The following is a 14,367-nucleotide window of genomic DNA, read 5'->3' as shown; positions in this document are numbered from 1 at the left end:
TGTAAGCAACTCCCAGCCTGGTGGTTTGCTTGCGCGTGACATCAGTGAGCGATCACATCATGTGTTTGGTATGGGACAAGAACACCGGTATCCGGTCTTTAGGTCGACAACACTTAGGTTGACATGGTCACTAGGTCGAAATGGCGAATGTCGACACATGGAAAGGTCGACATGATTTTAACTTTTTTAAAAATGTCTTGAACTTTTTCATACTTTACGTTCCACGTGGACTATGATTGTGAATAGCAGTGCTGCAAGTATGACGGTACAGGGCGTTATGGCGTACCGGTAAGAAATTCCCAGCCAGTACGCAATACCGCCGGGCCGTCCACCATACCTGTATCCCGCTGCTGTGTGAGGGGAGGAGAGCACAGCGCTCTCCTCTCCTGCCCCTCAATTCACTGTGATGTCCGGTCTCCAGCGGTGGTGGGGTGTATCTCAATAAAGCACCAGTTTGCTAGCCAATCAGAGCTCGCGGACCGACAGCCGAGGCTCCTGATTGGCTAACGAACCGTCACCTCATTTGAGATACCCGCCGCCGGAAACCGGACTTCATGAGCATTGAGGGGCAGGAGAGGTGCTGCGCTCTGCTCCCCTCACATAGCAGCATAAGAGGCAGCGGCGAGCAGAAGGGGGCACTCTGGGGCAAGGTGTATCTGACACTGGGGCAATGTGTATCTGGCACTATGGGGCAATGTATATCTGGCACTATGGGGCAATGTATATCTGGCACTGTGGGGGCATTTGTGTATCTGGCACTATGGGGCAATGTATATATGACACTGGGGCAATGTGTATCTGGCACTGTGGGGGCATGTGTGTATCTGGCACTGTGGGGGCATGTGTGTATCTGGCACTGTGGGGGCATGTGTGTATCTGGCACTGTGGGAGCAATGTGTACCTGACACTGGGGAGCAATGTGTACCTGACACTGGGGAGCAATGTGTACCTGACACTGGGGAGCAATGTGTATCTGACACTGGGGAGCAATGTGTATCTGACACTGGGGAGCAATGTGTATCTGACACTGGGGAGCAATGTGTATCTAACACTGGGGAGCAATGTGTATCTGACACTGAGGAGCAATGTGTATCTGACACTGGGGAGCAATGTGTATCTGACACTGGGGAGCAATGTGTATCTGACACTGTGGGGGCATATGTGTATCTGGCACTGTGGGGGCATATGTGTATCTGGCACTGTGGGAGTAATGTGTACCTGACAGTGGGGAGCAATGTGTACCTGACACTGGGGAGAAATGTGTATCTGACACTGGGGAGCAATGTGTATCTGACACTGGAGAGCAATGTGTATCTGACACTGGGGGGCATTTGTGTATCTGGCACTGTGGGGCAATGTGTATCTGACACCGGGGCAATGTGTATCTGACACTCTGGGGCAATGTATATGTGGCACTGTGGGGCAACATGTATCTGGCACTATTGGGGTCATATGTGTTTCTGCCCCCCCCCCCCCCGACCCATATGTGTATCACGCCCCCATTTGACGGCGCCTCATGTGGCATTTGGCCACATCCATTTTTTGGGCCGCACACTCAGTACCTATAAGACATTTTTTCTACTTGCACCACTTGGGGAATGGTAACCTGTGCCAAGCGCAGCGAGGCACCTTGCCCGAAGTATGGCGAGAGATGAGAGTGGACACGGTGCACTAATTGGGGTTTCCAGTCACTTTACGATGAAAATAACACTAATTTTTTTTTATATTAAAACTCATGTCGACCTTTTCCCATGTCGACCTAATGACAGTGTAAACCTAGTCACTGTCGACCAATAGTAATCAACCTAATGACAGTCGACCCAACAATACACACCCAGAACACCAAACGTCATTAGTTTTCATGTCAGTGATGTCCATGTGTAGCTTGCTTTGGTGGTCATTCCGAGTTGATCGCTAGCTGCATTAGTTCGCTGTGCAGCGATGAGGCTAAAAAAAAAGTCACTTCTGCGCATGCGGTGTAATGCGCACGTGCAACGTACTAATACAACGAACGATGTAGTTTCACACAGGGTCTAGCAAAGCTTTTCAGTCGCACTGGTTGCCGCAGAGTGACTGACATGAAGTGGGTGTTTCTGGGTGGACTGTCAACTGACCGTTTTCAGGGAGTGTTCGAAAAAATGCAGGCGTGGCAGGAAAAACGCAGGAGTGGCTGGGCGAACGCAGGGCGTGTTTGTGACGTCAAAACAGGAACTGAATAGTCTGAAGTCATCGCAAGCGCTGAGTAGGTATTGAGCTACTCTAAAACTGCACAAAAAAAATTGCCGCCGCTCTGCGATCCTTTCGTTCGCACTTCTGCTAAGCTAAAATACACTCCCAGTGGGAGGCGGCATAGCGTTTGCACGGCTGCTAAAAACTGCTAGCGAGCGAATGACCACCTTTGTGCAGGCTTATGCAAGGGTAGTCTTGAAGCACTGAGCAGAGCTTATTTAAAAGGAATGGTGTATTAATAGACACTTGCAAAGCACTAACACAATTTTAAGCACTTTTTCGGAACTCCCTTTAAACTGGAGCCCTGTTCATGTATAAGGCACACAACAGACGCGTGTAATACAAAAAAGGTTCGTACATACAACCTGATATTTTTAATACACCTTGGCCCTCATTCCGAGTTGATCGGTCGCAAGGCGAATTTAGCAGAGTTACACACGCTAAGCCTACGCCTACTGGGAGTGTATCTTAGCTTCTTAAAATTGCGACCGATGTAATCGCAATATTGCGATTACAAACTACTGAGCAGTTTCTGAGTAACTTCAACCTTACTCTGCCTGTGCGATCAGTTCAGTGCTTGTCGTTCCTGGTTTGACGTCACAAACACACCCAGCGTTCGCCCAGACACTCCCCCGTTTCTCCAGCCACTCCTGCGTTTTTTCCGGAAACGGTAGCGTTTTCAACCACACGCCCATAAAACGCCGTGTTTCCGCCCAGTAACACCCATTTCCTGTCAATCACATTACGATCGCCGGAGCGATGAAAAAGCCGTGAGTAAAAATACTATCTTCATTGTTAAATTACTTGGCGCAGTCGCAGTGCGAATATTGCGCATGCGTACTAAGCGGATTTTCATTGCGATGCGATGAAAAATACCGAGCGAACGACTCGGAATGAGGGCCCTTGTTTCTATTGTTTATAGCCACTGCTGCAATTCTCTAACAATGGCCTTGCACCCAATTTACACAGAAACAGACTTTCCCTTTCCTCGGTACGGATTGTACAAAGAGACACAACACAGAAAGCCACACAGCAGAACAGAGGTAAGTGACTCACTGATCTCCAGCTGTCTCTGGATACGTCCTTTGCTTCGCTCTCTAAAATCCACCTGGGCCTCGTTGTACTTTGTCATAACATCCACAAACTTCCGAGAGAGGACCGAGTGCTGTGGAAAGAACAGTAAATGTCCTAACAGCCACCAGGCCAATAGATATTTTGTTGCTATTTTTGTATCTTGCATTTTAGTACTTTGTAGGAAGAGCGCTAGAAAATAGTTTTCAGTCAATTGTACTAGACAGAAAAAGCAATCCAAAGTACTGGCGGTAAAGAGGGACAGCTATGTGATCCTTGTAAGGCCAATCAAGCAACGGACACAATTTCCAAAAGATTTTCAGTATAGATTTAAAATCAGCTCTAACATCTAATCCACTCTCAGTTGCTAAATAAAAAATAAAAAAAATCTGCCCTAGAACTGCTCTAGAATAATGACATTGTACGCTGCTTAATGAGCCCACTCAGGCAGGCCATCAACATACTATAGCCCTATCTTCAAATGACCAGCTCATAGCTTCCATACAGCTATTAGCGGCCGCTGCCCAATAAAAACAAAATACTTCTGGCGGCATGCATTTGAAAGGCTTGGATCATATAGGTGGCTAACTGACTAGGCTTATATTGGAAGTAGGATTTCTCCCAGCAGAGTGGTATATTGGTTGCTTACTATTTTTTCTTTTTTTTTTTTTTACTATTTTCGCTATCTTTTACTAAATTAAGTCTCTTGTTCTGTACTAAGTAATATGCAGAGGCTATATATATATATATATAAAATAAATACAGTAAATTTAATAATGCCTTCCTGAATGGTAAATTGATCTGGTTGGGGAAACATGTACTAGTACTGTATGTCATGCACTAGGGCAGCAAGGAAGTTGAACACCCTAGAATTAATAGAGAAGTTCAAAGTAGGAAATTCCCAACTGCTGCTATACCAGGTCAGTGCTGAATACACTCCTTTTTCATTGTTATGCTAAACAGCTGCTTCCTCGGCAATCAAAACCATGGGCCATAACTGGATTTATTTACACCTTCCTGTATCAGCTTCGCAGAAAACCTGCTGTAACTTACTGCAGCCAATCAGATTCTAGCAATCAAAATCTAAAATAAACATCTGATTGGTTGGTGTGAGTTGCACAGGTACCCATGTGCCCATTTTTATCAATGTGTCCCATGTTTCTAGCAATGTTATTGATGTAGTTTCCTTTATTTGTTTCCATTAAAAACACCAAACATTTCAAATATACAGTGCTTGTCTGACATTCTACACTTGCCCAAACATCTTGTTTCTCTTACTGGGTCAATTTACTAAGACTTGGTTGGAGATAAAGTGGACGGAGATAAAGTCCCAACCAACCAGCTCCTGTCATTTTTCAAACTCAGCCTGTGACATGGCAGTTAGGAGCTGATTGGCTCGTACTTTATCTCCATCCACTTTATCTCCACCAAAGGCTTAGTAAATAGACCCCTTAATGTACCCAACTACTGAGTCTACCCAGAAAATTGTACCTTTATCCACCCTAATTTCAGCTGTGGGTGGTGAAGACAAGCAAATACACTTGTGTGATTTTGGGGCCTATTCATGAAGCAGTGAAAATAGTGGAGAAAAGGTCCAGTGGAGAAGTTGCCCATGGCAACCAATCAGCTTTGAAGGAAGTCTTTATCAAGTACATTCTATAAAATGTAAGGGAGATGCTGGTTGGTTGCCATGGACTACTTCTCCACTGGTCTGTTTCTCCACTGTTTTCACTGCTTCATGAATAGACCCCATCTGTAATGAGACACTTTCCTCCACTATGTTTTATGATGCCAACAGTATCCCAAGGGCTCATGGCCAGATAAAGGGACACATGGGCCTGAAAATGTTCAAGGGCCTTTCGTGAGAAGCAGGGGAGGTGTGAGCAATGCTGCTGTGTGGGCGTGTATTACCCCTACACTATCAGCCCAGTGTCTACCTACATTAATAAAAGTAGGAAAATTGCATACCCAACACATCAAGCTAAAAGAAACATCATGACATAAATATGGCAACAGTGGTCATCATTAATGTACCGCTCTCACCTGAGATTTCCGTATTCGAAGGTCTGCAGAAGATTGCATGTCGTCCTGCTCTATAGACTGCTCCATTCCTATAAAAGGTTAAACAAAGTGGAGATTTTAGTAGAAATTGCAAGCAGTCAATTCTTCAGAAACAAACAAACAATCTGTGTATGCTGCGCATTGGCTTTTCTATCATGGGTGCAATGTGTGCGGTGTCCAGGGGGACCCACACCACACACACTGCACCCATGTTTTATTACCCTACAGTGCTGTGAAGGTGTGAACCCTAGAGCCTACAGCTCCGTGAAAAGGAGGGGGCACACCCGGGAGTCTGCACACGGGCCCCCTCCTCTGTAAAAACGCACCTGATGCCTCATGGAGCTTACGCAGATTTTTCTCTGCTGCACAGTAAAGGCAACACTTCTTGAACAAGAACCAACTGAGGAAGCTACATACCAGTGTCGAAACGCGTTTGTTGTAACCAGTGGTGCAAGTAGAAAAAATGTGTTATGGGTACTGTGTGCGCGCGCCGAAGGCGCGCGCGCAAAAAAATGGGTGTGGCCAAATGCCACATGGGGCGTGGCCAATGAAAATGGGGGCGTGATACACATATGGGGGAGGGGCAGATACACGTATGACCCCAATAGTGTCAGATACACGTTGCACCACAGTGCTAGATATACATTGCCCCACAGTGCCAGATACATATAACCCCACAGTGCCAGATACACATTGCCCCACAGTGCCAGATACACAAATGTCCCCAGAGTGCCAGATACACAAATGTCCCCAGAGTGTCAGATACACATTGCCTCACAGTGCCAGATACACATTGCCCCACAGTGCCAGATGCACATTGCCCCACAGTGCCAGATACACAAATGTCCCCAGAGTGCCAGATACACATTGCCCCACAGTGCCAGATACACATTGCCCCACAGTGCCAGATACACAAATGTCCCCAGAGTGCCAGATACACATTGCCCCACAGTGCCAGATGCACATTGCCCCACAGTGCCAGATGCACATTGCCCCACAGTGCCAGATACACATTGCCCCACAGTGCCAGATACAGAAATGCCCCCAGAGTGCCATACATTGCCTCACAGTGTCAGATACACATTGCCCCACAGTGCTAGATACACAAATGCCCCCACTGTCAGATATACATTGCCCCCCGTGCCAGATACAGAAATGCCCCTACAGTGCCAGATATGCCCCCAGTGCCAGATATCCTCCAGTGCCAGGTATACATGCCCCCCTGTGCCAGATATCCCCCAGTGCCAGGTATATATGCCCCCCTGTGCTAGATATGCCCCCAGTGCCAGATATCCCCCAGTGCCAGGTATACATGCCCCCCCAGTGCCAGATATCCCCCAGTGCCAGGTATACATGCCCCCCCAGTGCCAGATATCCCCCAGTGCCAGGTATACATGCCCCCCCAGTGCCAGATATCCCCCAGTGCCAGGTATAACATGCCCCCCCAGTGCCAGATATCCCCCAGTGCCAGGTATAACATGCCCCCCCAGTGCCAGATATCCCCCAGTGCCAGGTATATATGCCTCCCTGTGCCAGATATGCCCCCAGTGCCAGGTATACATGCCCCCCTGTGCCAGATATCCCCCAGTGCCAGGTATATATGCCCCCCTGTGCCAGATATGCCCCCAGTGCCAGGTATATATGCCCCCCTGTGCCAGATATGCCCCCAGTGCCAGGTATACATGCCCCCCTGTGCCAGATATCCCCCAGTGCCAGGTATATATGCCCCCCTGTGCCAGATATGCCCCCAGTGCCAGGTATATATGCCCCCCTGTGCCAGATATGCCCCCAGTGCCAGGTATACATGCCCCCCCAGTGCCAGGTATAACATGCCCCCCTCCCCTACTCACCGCTGCCGTCGCTGTCCTCCTGTCTGTCATGTGAGGGAAGGAGAGTGCAGCCTGCGCCTCTCGTTCCCCTCAGTCTTCGGCGGGTGTCTCAGTTTAATTCAGCGCCGATCCGTGAGCCAATCAGAGCTCGCGGGTGCAAGCTCTGATTGGCTCACGGATCGGCGCTGAAGTAAACTGAAACACCCACCGGAGACTGAGGGGAACGAGAGGCGCAGGCTGCACTCTCCTGCCCTCACATCAGAGGCGTGTGCGGCGGTGCGGCGTGGGGGAGGGAGGGAAGGAAGAGGAGCGGCGGCCCGTCGGTGTGGGTACGGCGTACCCACGGCTAAATTCTTACGGGTACGCCGTACCCACCCGTACCCGCCCACTTGCACCACTGGTTGTAACTCCAATACAGACAGACTATCTTGTTACTTTCGAGCAGCCCACTCCACCTGCAACCTCAACCCAGGGCCGGTTCTAGACCTTGTGGCGCCCAGGTTAAAAGGTTTAGTGCGCGCCAAAAACGCGTGAGAAAAAATAGGGGCGTGGCATCATAGGGAAGGAGCGTGGCCCCTGTAGTTGTGCCCCCAGTGGTTGTGGACCCTGTAGTTATGCCCCCTGTAGATGTGCTGCCAGTAGAGATGCCCCTGTAGTTATGCCCCCTAGTAGCGCCACTTACAAACACAAAAAAAGCAAAAAAACAAAACAATACTCACTAGCCCCGCTCCTGCTTCCCGACCGCTGCTCCGTCTCTGGCTGCCCGCTCCTCGGATCTATGGGAGAGACGTCATGACGTCTCTCCCATAGCGCCACACAGACACTAGAGGTCACACTAGAGCGCCCACACAGCCCACAGCGCTTGCTGCAGCTGGAGTGCGGGGTGTGGGTGTACGCCTACGCCCTGCTTGCCCGTGACTAGATCCACTCCTGCCTGATCCTTATCCTCAGAATCAGAACTGTTGCTAACCAGCTGTAGTGTATCCATATATCCATCTACTGGACATCAGATGATGAACACCTAAGTATCTAAGTAATCTACAGCCAATACTGCCTTACCCTAGAGGGCCTTATACATTAAGGGGCTGATGTATTAAGCAGTGAAAAGAGTGGAGAAGTGGACAAGTTGCCATATTATTTAATCAGTGTCTACCTATCATTTTATAGATTGTAGCCTACTTAAGAAAGCTACCTCAAAGCTGGTTGGTTGCTATGGGAAACATCTCCATTGGTCCACTTATACACTCTTTTTGCTGCTTGATACATAAACCCTTACATGTTCTATGGATATATGGGATCACCTTTAAGTCAAAAACCCTTGACTCTTGCAGATGCAGATGGGTTTGCCACAGCCCTATACACATGACACTCACCCTTTAATCGTGATCGGACGCTGTTTGCTGCTTTCTTGATCTCTAGAGTCAGGTTCTCCAATTCATCCTTTGTTTCTGAAAAGTCACGTATAGTTAGTGTGATTGTTGGATGAAAGCAGTTATAGCAAAACATTTAAGGACTATTTAATATTGTGGTGCAGTGTGCTGTAACCTTTAGCAACTAATTATTTTTACAATGTTTTATAAATGCATACTAAGAAAACAAAAATAGAATTGTTACTATGAATAACAGTAGAGCATGTTTGTACGGGTTAAGTATGATTTACCGATGGCCACAATACCGACGGTCATAATCCTGGCAGCCATTGACTGACAGTCAAAATATGGACACGGTAAAAATACCAACATTCATTATGCCGACATGTTCAAATTGCCGACATAGTCAGAATACCGGCATTTCAAAATACCGACATGAGTATTTCGGGGGGGGGGGGGGGTCAATGTCGACATAGGTCAACATGGACACCATGTAAGTGTACCGCGTCCCCTCTTCGGGTCACTATTATGTTCCCCCTCCAGGTCCACTAGGATGGCAAAGTATGAAGAAGTCTGTTTTTGGGCATAAATTCCTTTAAAAATGTATGTCGGCATTTAAAATGTCGGTATTCTGACTGTCGGCATTTTGAACATGTCGGTATAATGAATTATTGGTATTTTGACTGTGTCTGTATTTTGACTGTCGGGATTCTGACCGTCGGTAAATCAACTGCTAACCGTTTGTACATCTCTCACTACGTTATTATATCACGGAGGAGCAAGGCACCCTCCCACATCCAGCCCTCTTCCCTAGTATAATGTTTGTGTTGGGGCCTTCACTGTGGCATTGTACTACAGGGGGCAGGGGCCATTGGGCAAAAGCAGGCCATGCATGGAACAGGGGAATACATGGAAGACCAAATAAATGCAAACATGATACTGTGACAGTTCTAAAGGTGCATTAGGGTTTTATAAGTAGGGGGGGGGGGCTGTGGGCACTAATTACCCAGGCCCAGACATCTTAGAGGGGACCCACAGGGTCCTGGGCTAGATACTGAGGGGGACGCGTCATGGTAAACAGTATTTTATGGTGCATAGTGTTTCACAGTGATTTTCAGAGGGGCCATGTCCTCCCGGATTTGGTCACAACCCCACAGTACCTGGATGTCTCTCAATGTCCCTGATTATAAGTAGGAGTTGGGTAAGCTGTAATAAAGACATGGGTTTTCAGTATTTAAAGGGACAGATTTATCAAACCTTTTAAAGAGTACTGGTAAAGATGTTGCACTGGGATCAGTATGTATTGCAGACGGTCGGGATGCCGGCCGTCAATATACAGACAACGGCATCCCGGCTTTCAGTATGCCGTCAGCAGGGGGAGCGCTAGAAAGTCCCTTGCGGGCTCACTGCACTCATCATGCTGCTGTCTCGGTGGCTCGCTGCAGTTTCCTTTCCCACTCTGTGGGTGTCGTGGACACCTACGAGTGGGAATAGCCCCTATGAGCTGGGATTCCGGCATCAGTATCCTGACCACCGGCAATGTAACTGCATCCCGTTGCTCATAGCAACTAATCAGTTTGTAGCTATTGTTTTATGGACTGTACTAGATAAATGATAGCTAGACTCTGGTTACACAAAACCTCCCTCAACGTTTTTAGATTTCCCAATTCTTCCCCAAAGATTGGAAGACTGGGCAAGAGTTGGATCATTCACACACCAGTGCTCTTTGTTGAATATAATAAATAAAACTGGACATTCATTATAAAAAGTAGCTGGTATTTGTATATATTTAGTATTTTGTTCCTATATTACTCCTCTTAAGAAGTTTGTTATTTTTGGAGAACATCTTGTCTCTTTATTGACAGACTAATATGCTGGGAGCTGGCAGGTTAGATTAAAAATACAGCCCGTCCAATATATAAAAGGTTATCATCATTATAAAAAATAAAAATGCATTAAAAAAAAAAAAAAAAATCTACTTTTTTAATGAAATACACTCACAAACATATTTCAATGTATAACTGTTTATACAACATATTTTGGGTTGGGGCTGGTTGGGGATCACAGCAGTCTGATGGTTAGAATCCCAATATGCTAACCCTCCACCCCAAACCCTCTAACCCTCCCTTACCACAGCCTAAACTGAACCCCTCCCATCGCCTAACCTTAACCCTCCCCGGTGGTCCTTACACTTAACCCCCCTTCCCGCAGCCTAAACCAAACCCTCCTTCCCCTGCAGCATAACCCTCCCTGTGGGTGCCTAAACTTAACCTGGCCTCCGCGCAGCCTAACCCCCCCCTTCCCACAGCCTAAACCTAACACACACCCCTCCCCATGCAGCTTACCTCTCCGATACTCCTACAGTCACTCGTTTGGGATCCTGGCTGTCTGGATTGTGATAGCTACATCCTGAAGCAAATAAATACTTCCCCACCCACACCGATACTGTGGAGCCACAAAATTCACGTCCTGATCTGAAATGGCGCTAATGTAATGGAAAAGCATCACCTCACTACACTACACACACGACATTTACACACTTTGCTCAGGGAGTGGCGCTGATAGGATGACGCTGTGCAGTCTCTTTGTCTCAATAACACTTTCCGATATCTTTTCAATGTTTTGCCGAATTTCCTCAATCTAGAGAGATAAAAACACAAGGTGAGAAATTATATAGACACCAGAAAAGAGCATTGATACGAGGCATGAATAAATGAAATGGAACCATTTACCCCACCTACACAAGGCCATATAAATAATGATCACAAGGTTAAAGAATTCCGGAAGAACAGTACAGTAGTCCGATAAGGGGACATGGCCTAATGGGTAGCTTTTATGGCAATCGGGTCATTCGGCCCCACCCCCTATGTAAATATGTGCCAATTGCGTCAATTTCTTCTATTGATGCGATCATAACCCCGCCCCTATTGCTGCCCACCTGCTTCTCTCTGGGTATCTCCCGGAATGGAGATTTTAAATGTCGGTAAGTATGTTGATTTCACCTGTTTCTCACCTCCTATATTCATAAAATGAGAGCAGACATAGGCCTATAATCAGTGGTGAATTTCCCATTAGGCACATGCTAGAGCCAACACTGCAGTTGTGGTCTTAAGGGAAGTGTCATTGGGGGGGAGGGGCTTTGGGGGAATATCTTCTGAATCCTGCACTAAGCTGTGGGCCTCATAACAGCTGTACCCGCAACACCTATGTTAGGTACACCCTTGCGCATTTCCTCTGAGACTGGCGTGGCAAAGTTTTGGGTTAACCCTTAACACTCCACAAGATTTACTGCAGTGTGATAGAAAAAAATAGAACATGATAGAAGAAAATAGAAAGCAGCCTCTTCCCTGCACATTGATGAATGGGACTATACAGTAGTTGTGATTTGCATAGCAAGAAGCTTTACATAAGCCTCTTACAGTATGAGGGTTATTAGGGTGTGCTTTATCTCATCACACTGTGCTGTCACTGTACAGCAGGAGGTCATCTCTTTATGTTTTCATTATGGGAGAGAAAGTGCTTAAAAATGTCAACTAAATTGGTGTAACAATGATGCGTCGATATCGAAATTAACCTTGGGTAAGAAGCAATTACACGCTCCTGACAGTCAAATGTTTAACAATTAAAATAATGGTTTGGGGATTTTTTTTTTAATTATCATTGCTAAAGTTATCCATTTGTAATCTGATCTAGTATGCCACAAATAAATGGGGGGGAAGGGGGGATGGCCGACAACAACAACATCAGATCAAGGGAGTGATTCCGAGTCACTGGCTGCTGCAAAACATGTCGACCTGCTTACTATCAACCAATAGTGGGCGACCTAGACACTGTCGACGTAAGTCTAGTCTATCTAACAAACCACACCCATTGTTTCTCACCTGAGAAAAGAAGTCATCCATGAAGGCAGCATTGTCAATGGAGATATCGACATCATCTGTGTCATCGGTGTCTTGAGTCTAATAAGGAACAAGAATTGGCACTGTAACAAGCATCACTAGGTAACCATGCACAGTACAAGTGGCAAATATAAAGATGCAGAGCACAATACAGACATGGACCACAAGTATTTCCATACACTGTCAGGGCATAGGATCTCAAATTTATATCTAACAACTTTAACCTGCTGGCTATTACAGAAACATTGCTCACACAACCAGACACGGCCTCCCCTGCGGCACTGTCACATGGTGGTCTCCACACACACACTCAGGCCATGGTAACAGTAAAGGTGGTGGGGTTGGATTATTACTATCCCAATCTTTCACATACACAGTTCTACAACAGGTTCCATCACTCACATTTACATCATTTGAAGTACATTCTATCAGAATTTACACTCCTTTTTCTCTGCTTGTTGCAGCTATCTATCGTCCACCTGGGCAACCCAAACAATTTCTAGAGGATAATTCTGCCTGACTCCCTCACTTCTTATCCGCTGACATCTCCACCATTATCATGGGAGATTTCGGTATTGCTATTGATAGTCCAAAATCCGCTGCTCATGCCTCCAATCTACTCTCTCTAACCTCCTCTCTCGGCCTCTCACAATGGACTGACTCCTCTACTCATCAGGAGGGCCACTGCCTTGATCTAGTATTCACCAGATTATGCTCAGTTTCTGAATTCACTAACACGCCTTTCCCTCTCTCTGATCACAATCTTATCACCTGCATGCTCTCTTCTAATACTTCAAACTCAGTGTCTCTGACTTCCTCCAATCCGCCTCAAACCCGCAGAAATATTAATGCAATTAATCTTCAAGAAATTTCCACCTCACTGCAACAACTGCTTTCACCTATTTCTGCATTCACTTCTCCTGAGATGGCTGTATCACACCTGAACCAAACTCTAGAGGTAGCCCGTGACAAAGTAGTTCCAGCTACCAATCACACTCCATGTAAGGCTAGATGTCAACCATGGCACTCTAAATTAACAAGACACTTACAAAAACTGTCACATAAAGTTGAACGCCAGTGGCGTAAATCTCGTTTTCCAAGTGACTTCCTCACATATAAGATTGTCTGCCACTCTTATCGTAATGCCCTGGACACTGCCAAACAAACATATTCCCAAACTCTCATCTCTGCTCAAGCCACTAACCCAGTGGTCAGGGAACAGGGGTAAATTACTCCAAATGGGGTAAAAATTAAATTCCTGGGGGTAATGGACGGTCGCGTTTGCCGAGACACAACCCCGTTCAGCACCGGCCAACTCGCGATGTGACGTGCTGTCGTCACACTGCGCTCCCTCCTGCTCGCCCTGTGCTGTGCTCCTGGCCACCCTGTGCTGTGTTCCGGGCCACGGTGTGACGTGCCGACGTCATGAATCTTTCTTACACTGGAATGGAAAGGTGAGTATATGCTGTCTGCATAATAAAATTTGTCTGTGCTTATTGAAAATCCTGGTGAGTGCTCCGTTTGCCGTTTCTACATTTGGATACTTTGGAGAGTATTTATGGCAGACACCCCAGTGGATGGACTCTATTTGAATATGTGAGAGCGGCCCATATTATATATATATATATATATATATATACATACACACACACACACACACACATATATATATATATATATATATATATATATATACACACACACACACACACATACATACATACATACATACACACACACACACACACACACACACACAGGTTGAGTATCCCCTATCCAAAATGCTTGGGACCAGAATTATTTTGGATATCGGATTTTTCCGTATTATGGAATAATTGCATACCATAATGAGATATCATGGCGATGGGACCCAAGTCTAAGCACAGAACGCATTTATGTTTCATATAC

The 14,367-nt window shown here is 46.5% G+C and overlaps 1 protein-coding gene across 3 annotated transcripts in view; it reads right to left on the bottom strand.

Annotated features, from left to right (window-relative positions):
* STX3 (syntaxin 3) overlaps positions 1–14,367 on the bottom strand; it is a 96,820-nt gene that overhangs the window by 14,705 nt on the left and 67,748 nt on the right. For all 3 annotated transcript variants that reach the window (XR_010243593.1, XM_063958423.1, XM_063958422.1), the window contains exons 2-6: positions 12,442–12,519; positions 11,101–11,200; positions 8,564–8,638; positions 5,344–5,411; positions 3,286–3,394 (exon numbers count right to left, since the gene is read on the bottom strand). Coding sequence is in view for 2 of the 3 variants with exons in the window: in XM_063958423.1 (XP_063814493.1) it covers positions 3,286–3,394; positions 5,344–5,411; positions 8,564–8,638; positions 11,101–11,200; positions 12,442–12,519 (430 nt within the window). In the remaining variant the exon portion in view is untranslated. The remainder of the gene's footprint in view (positions 1–3,285; positions 3,395–5,343; positions 5,412–8,563; positions 8,639–11,100; positions 11,201–12,441; positions 12,520–14,367) is intronic.

Source organism: Pseudophryne corroboree, chromosome 3, assembly GCF_028390025.1.
Source record: "Pseudophryne corroboree isolate aPseCor3 chromosome 3, aPseCor3.hap2, whole genome shotgun sequence".
In the NCBI taxonomy this organism is placed as follows: Eukaryota; Metazoa; Chordata; class Amphibia; order Anura; family Myobatrachidae; genus Pseudophryne; species Pseudophryne corroboree.
This window is presented reverse-complemented; position numbering and strand designations above follow the sequence as displayed.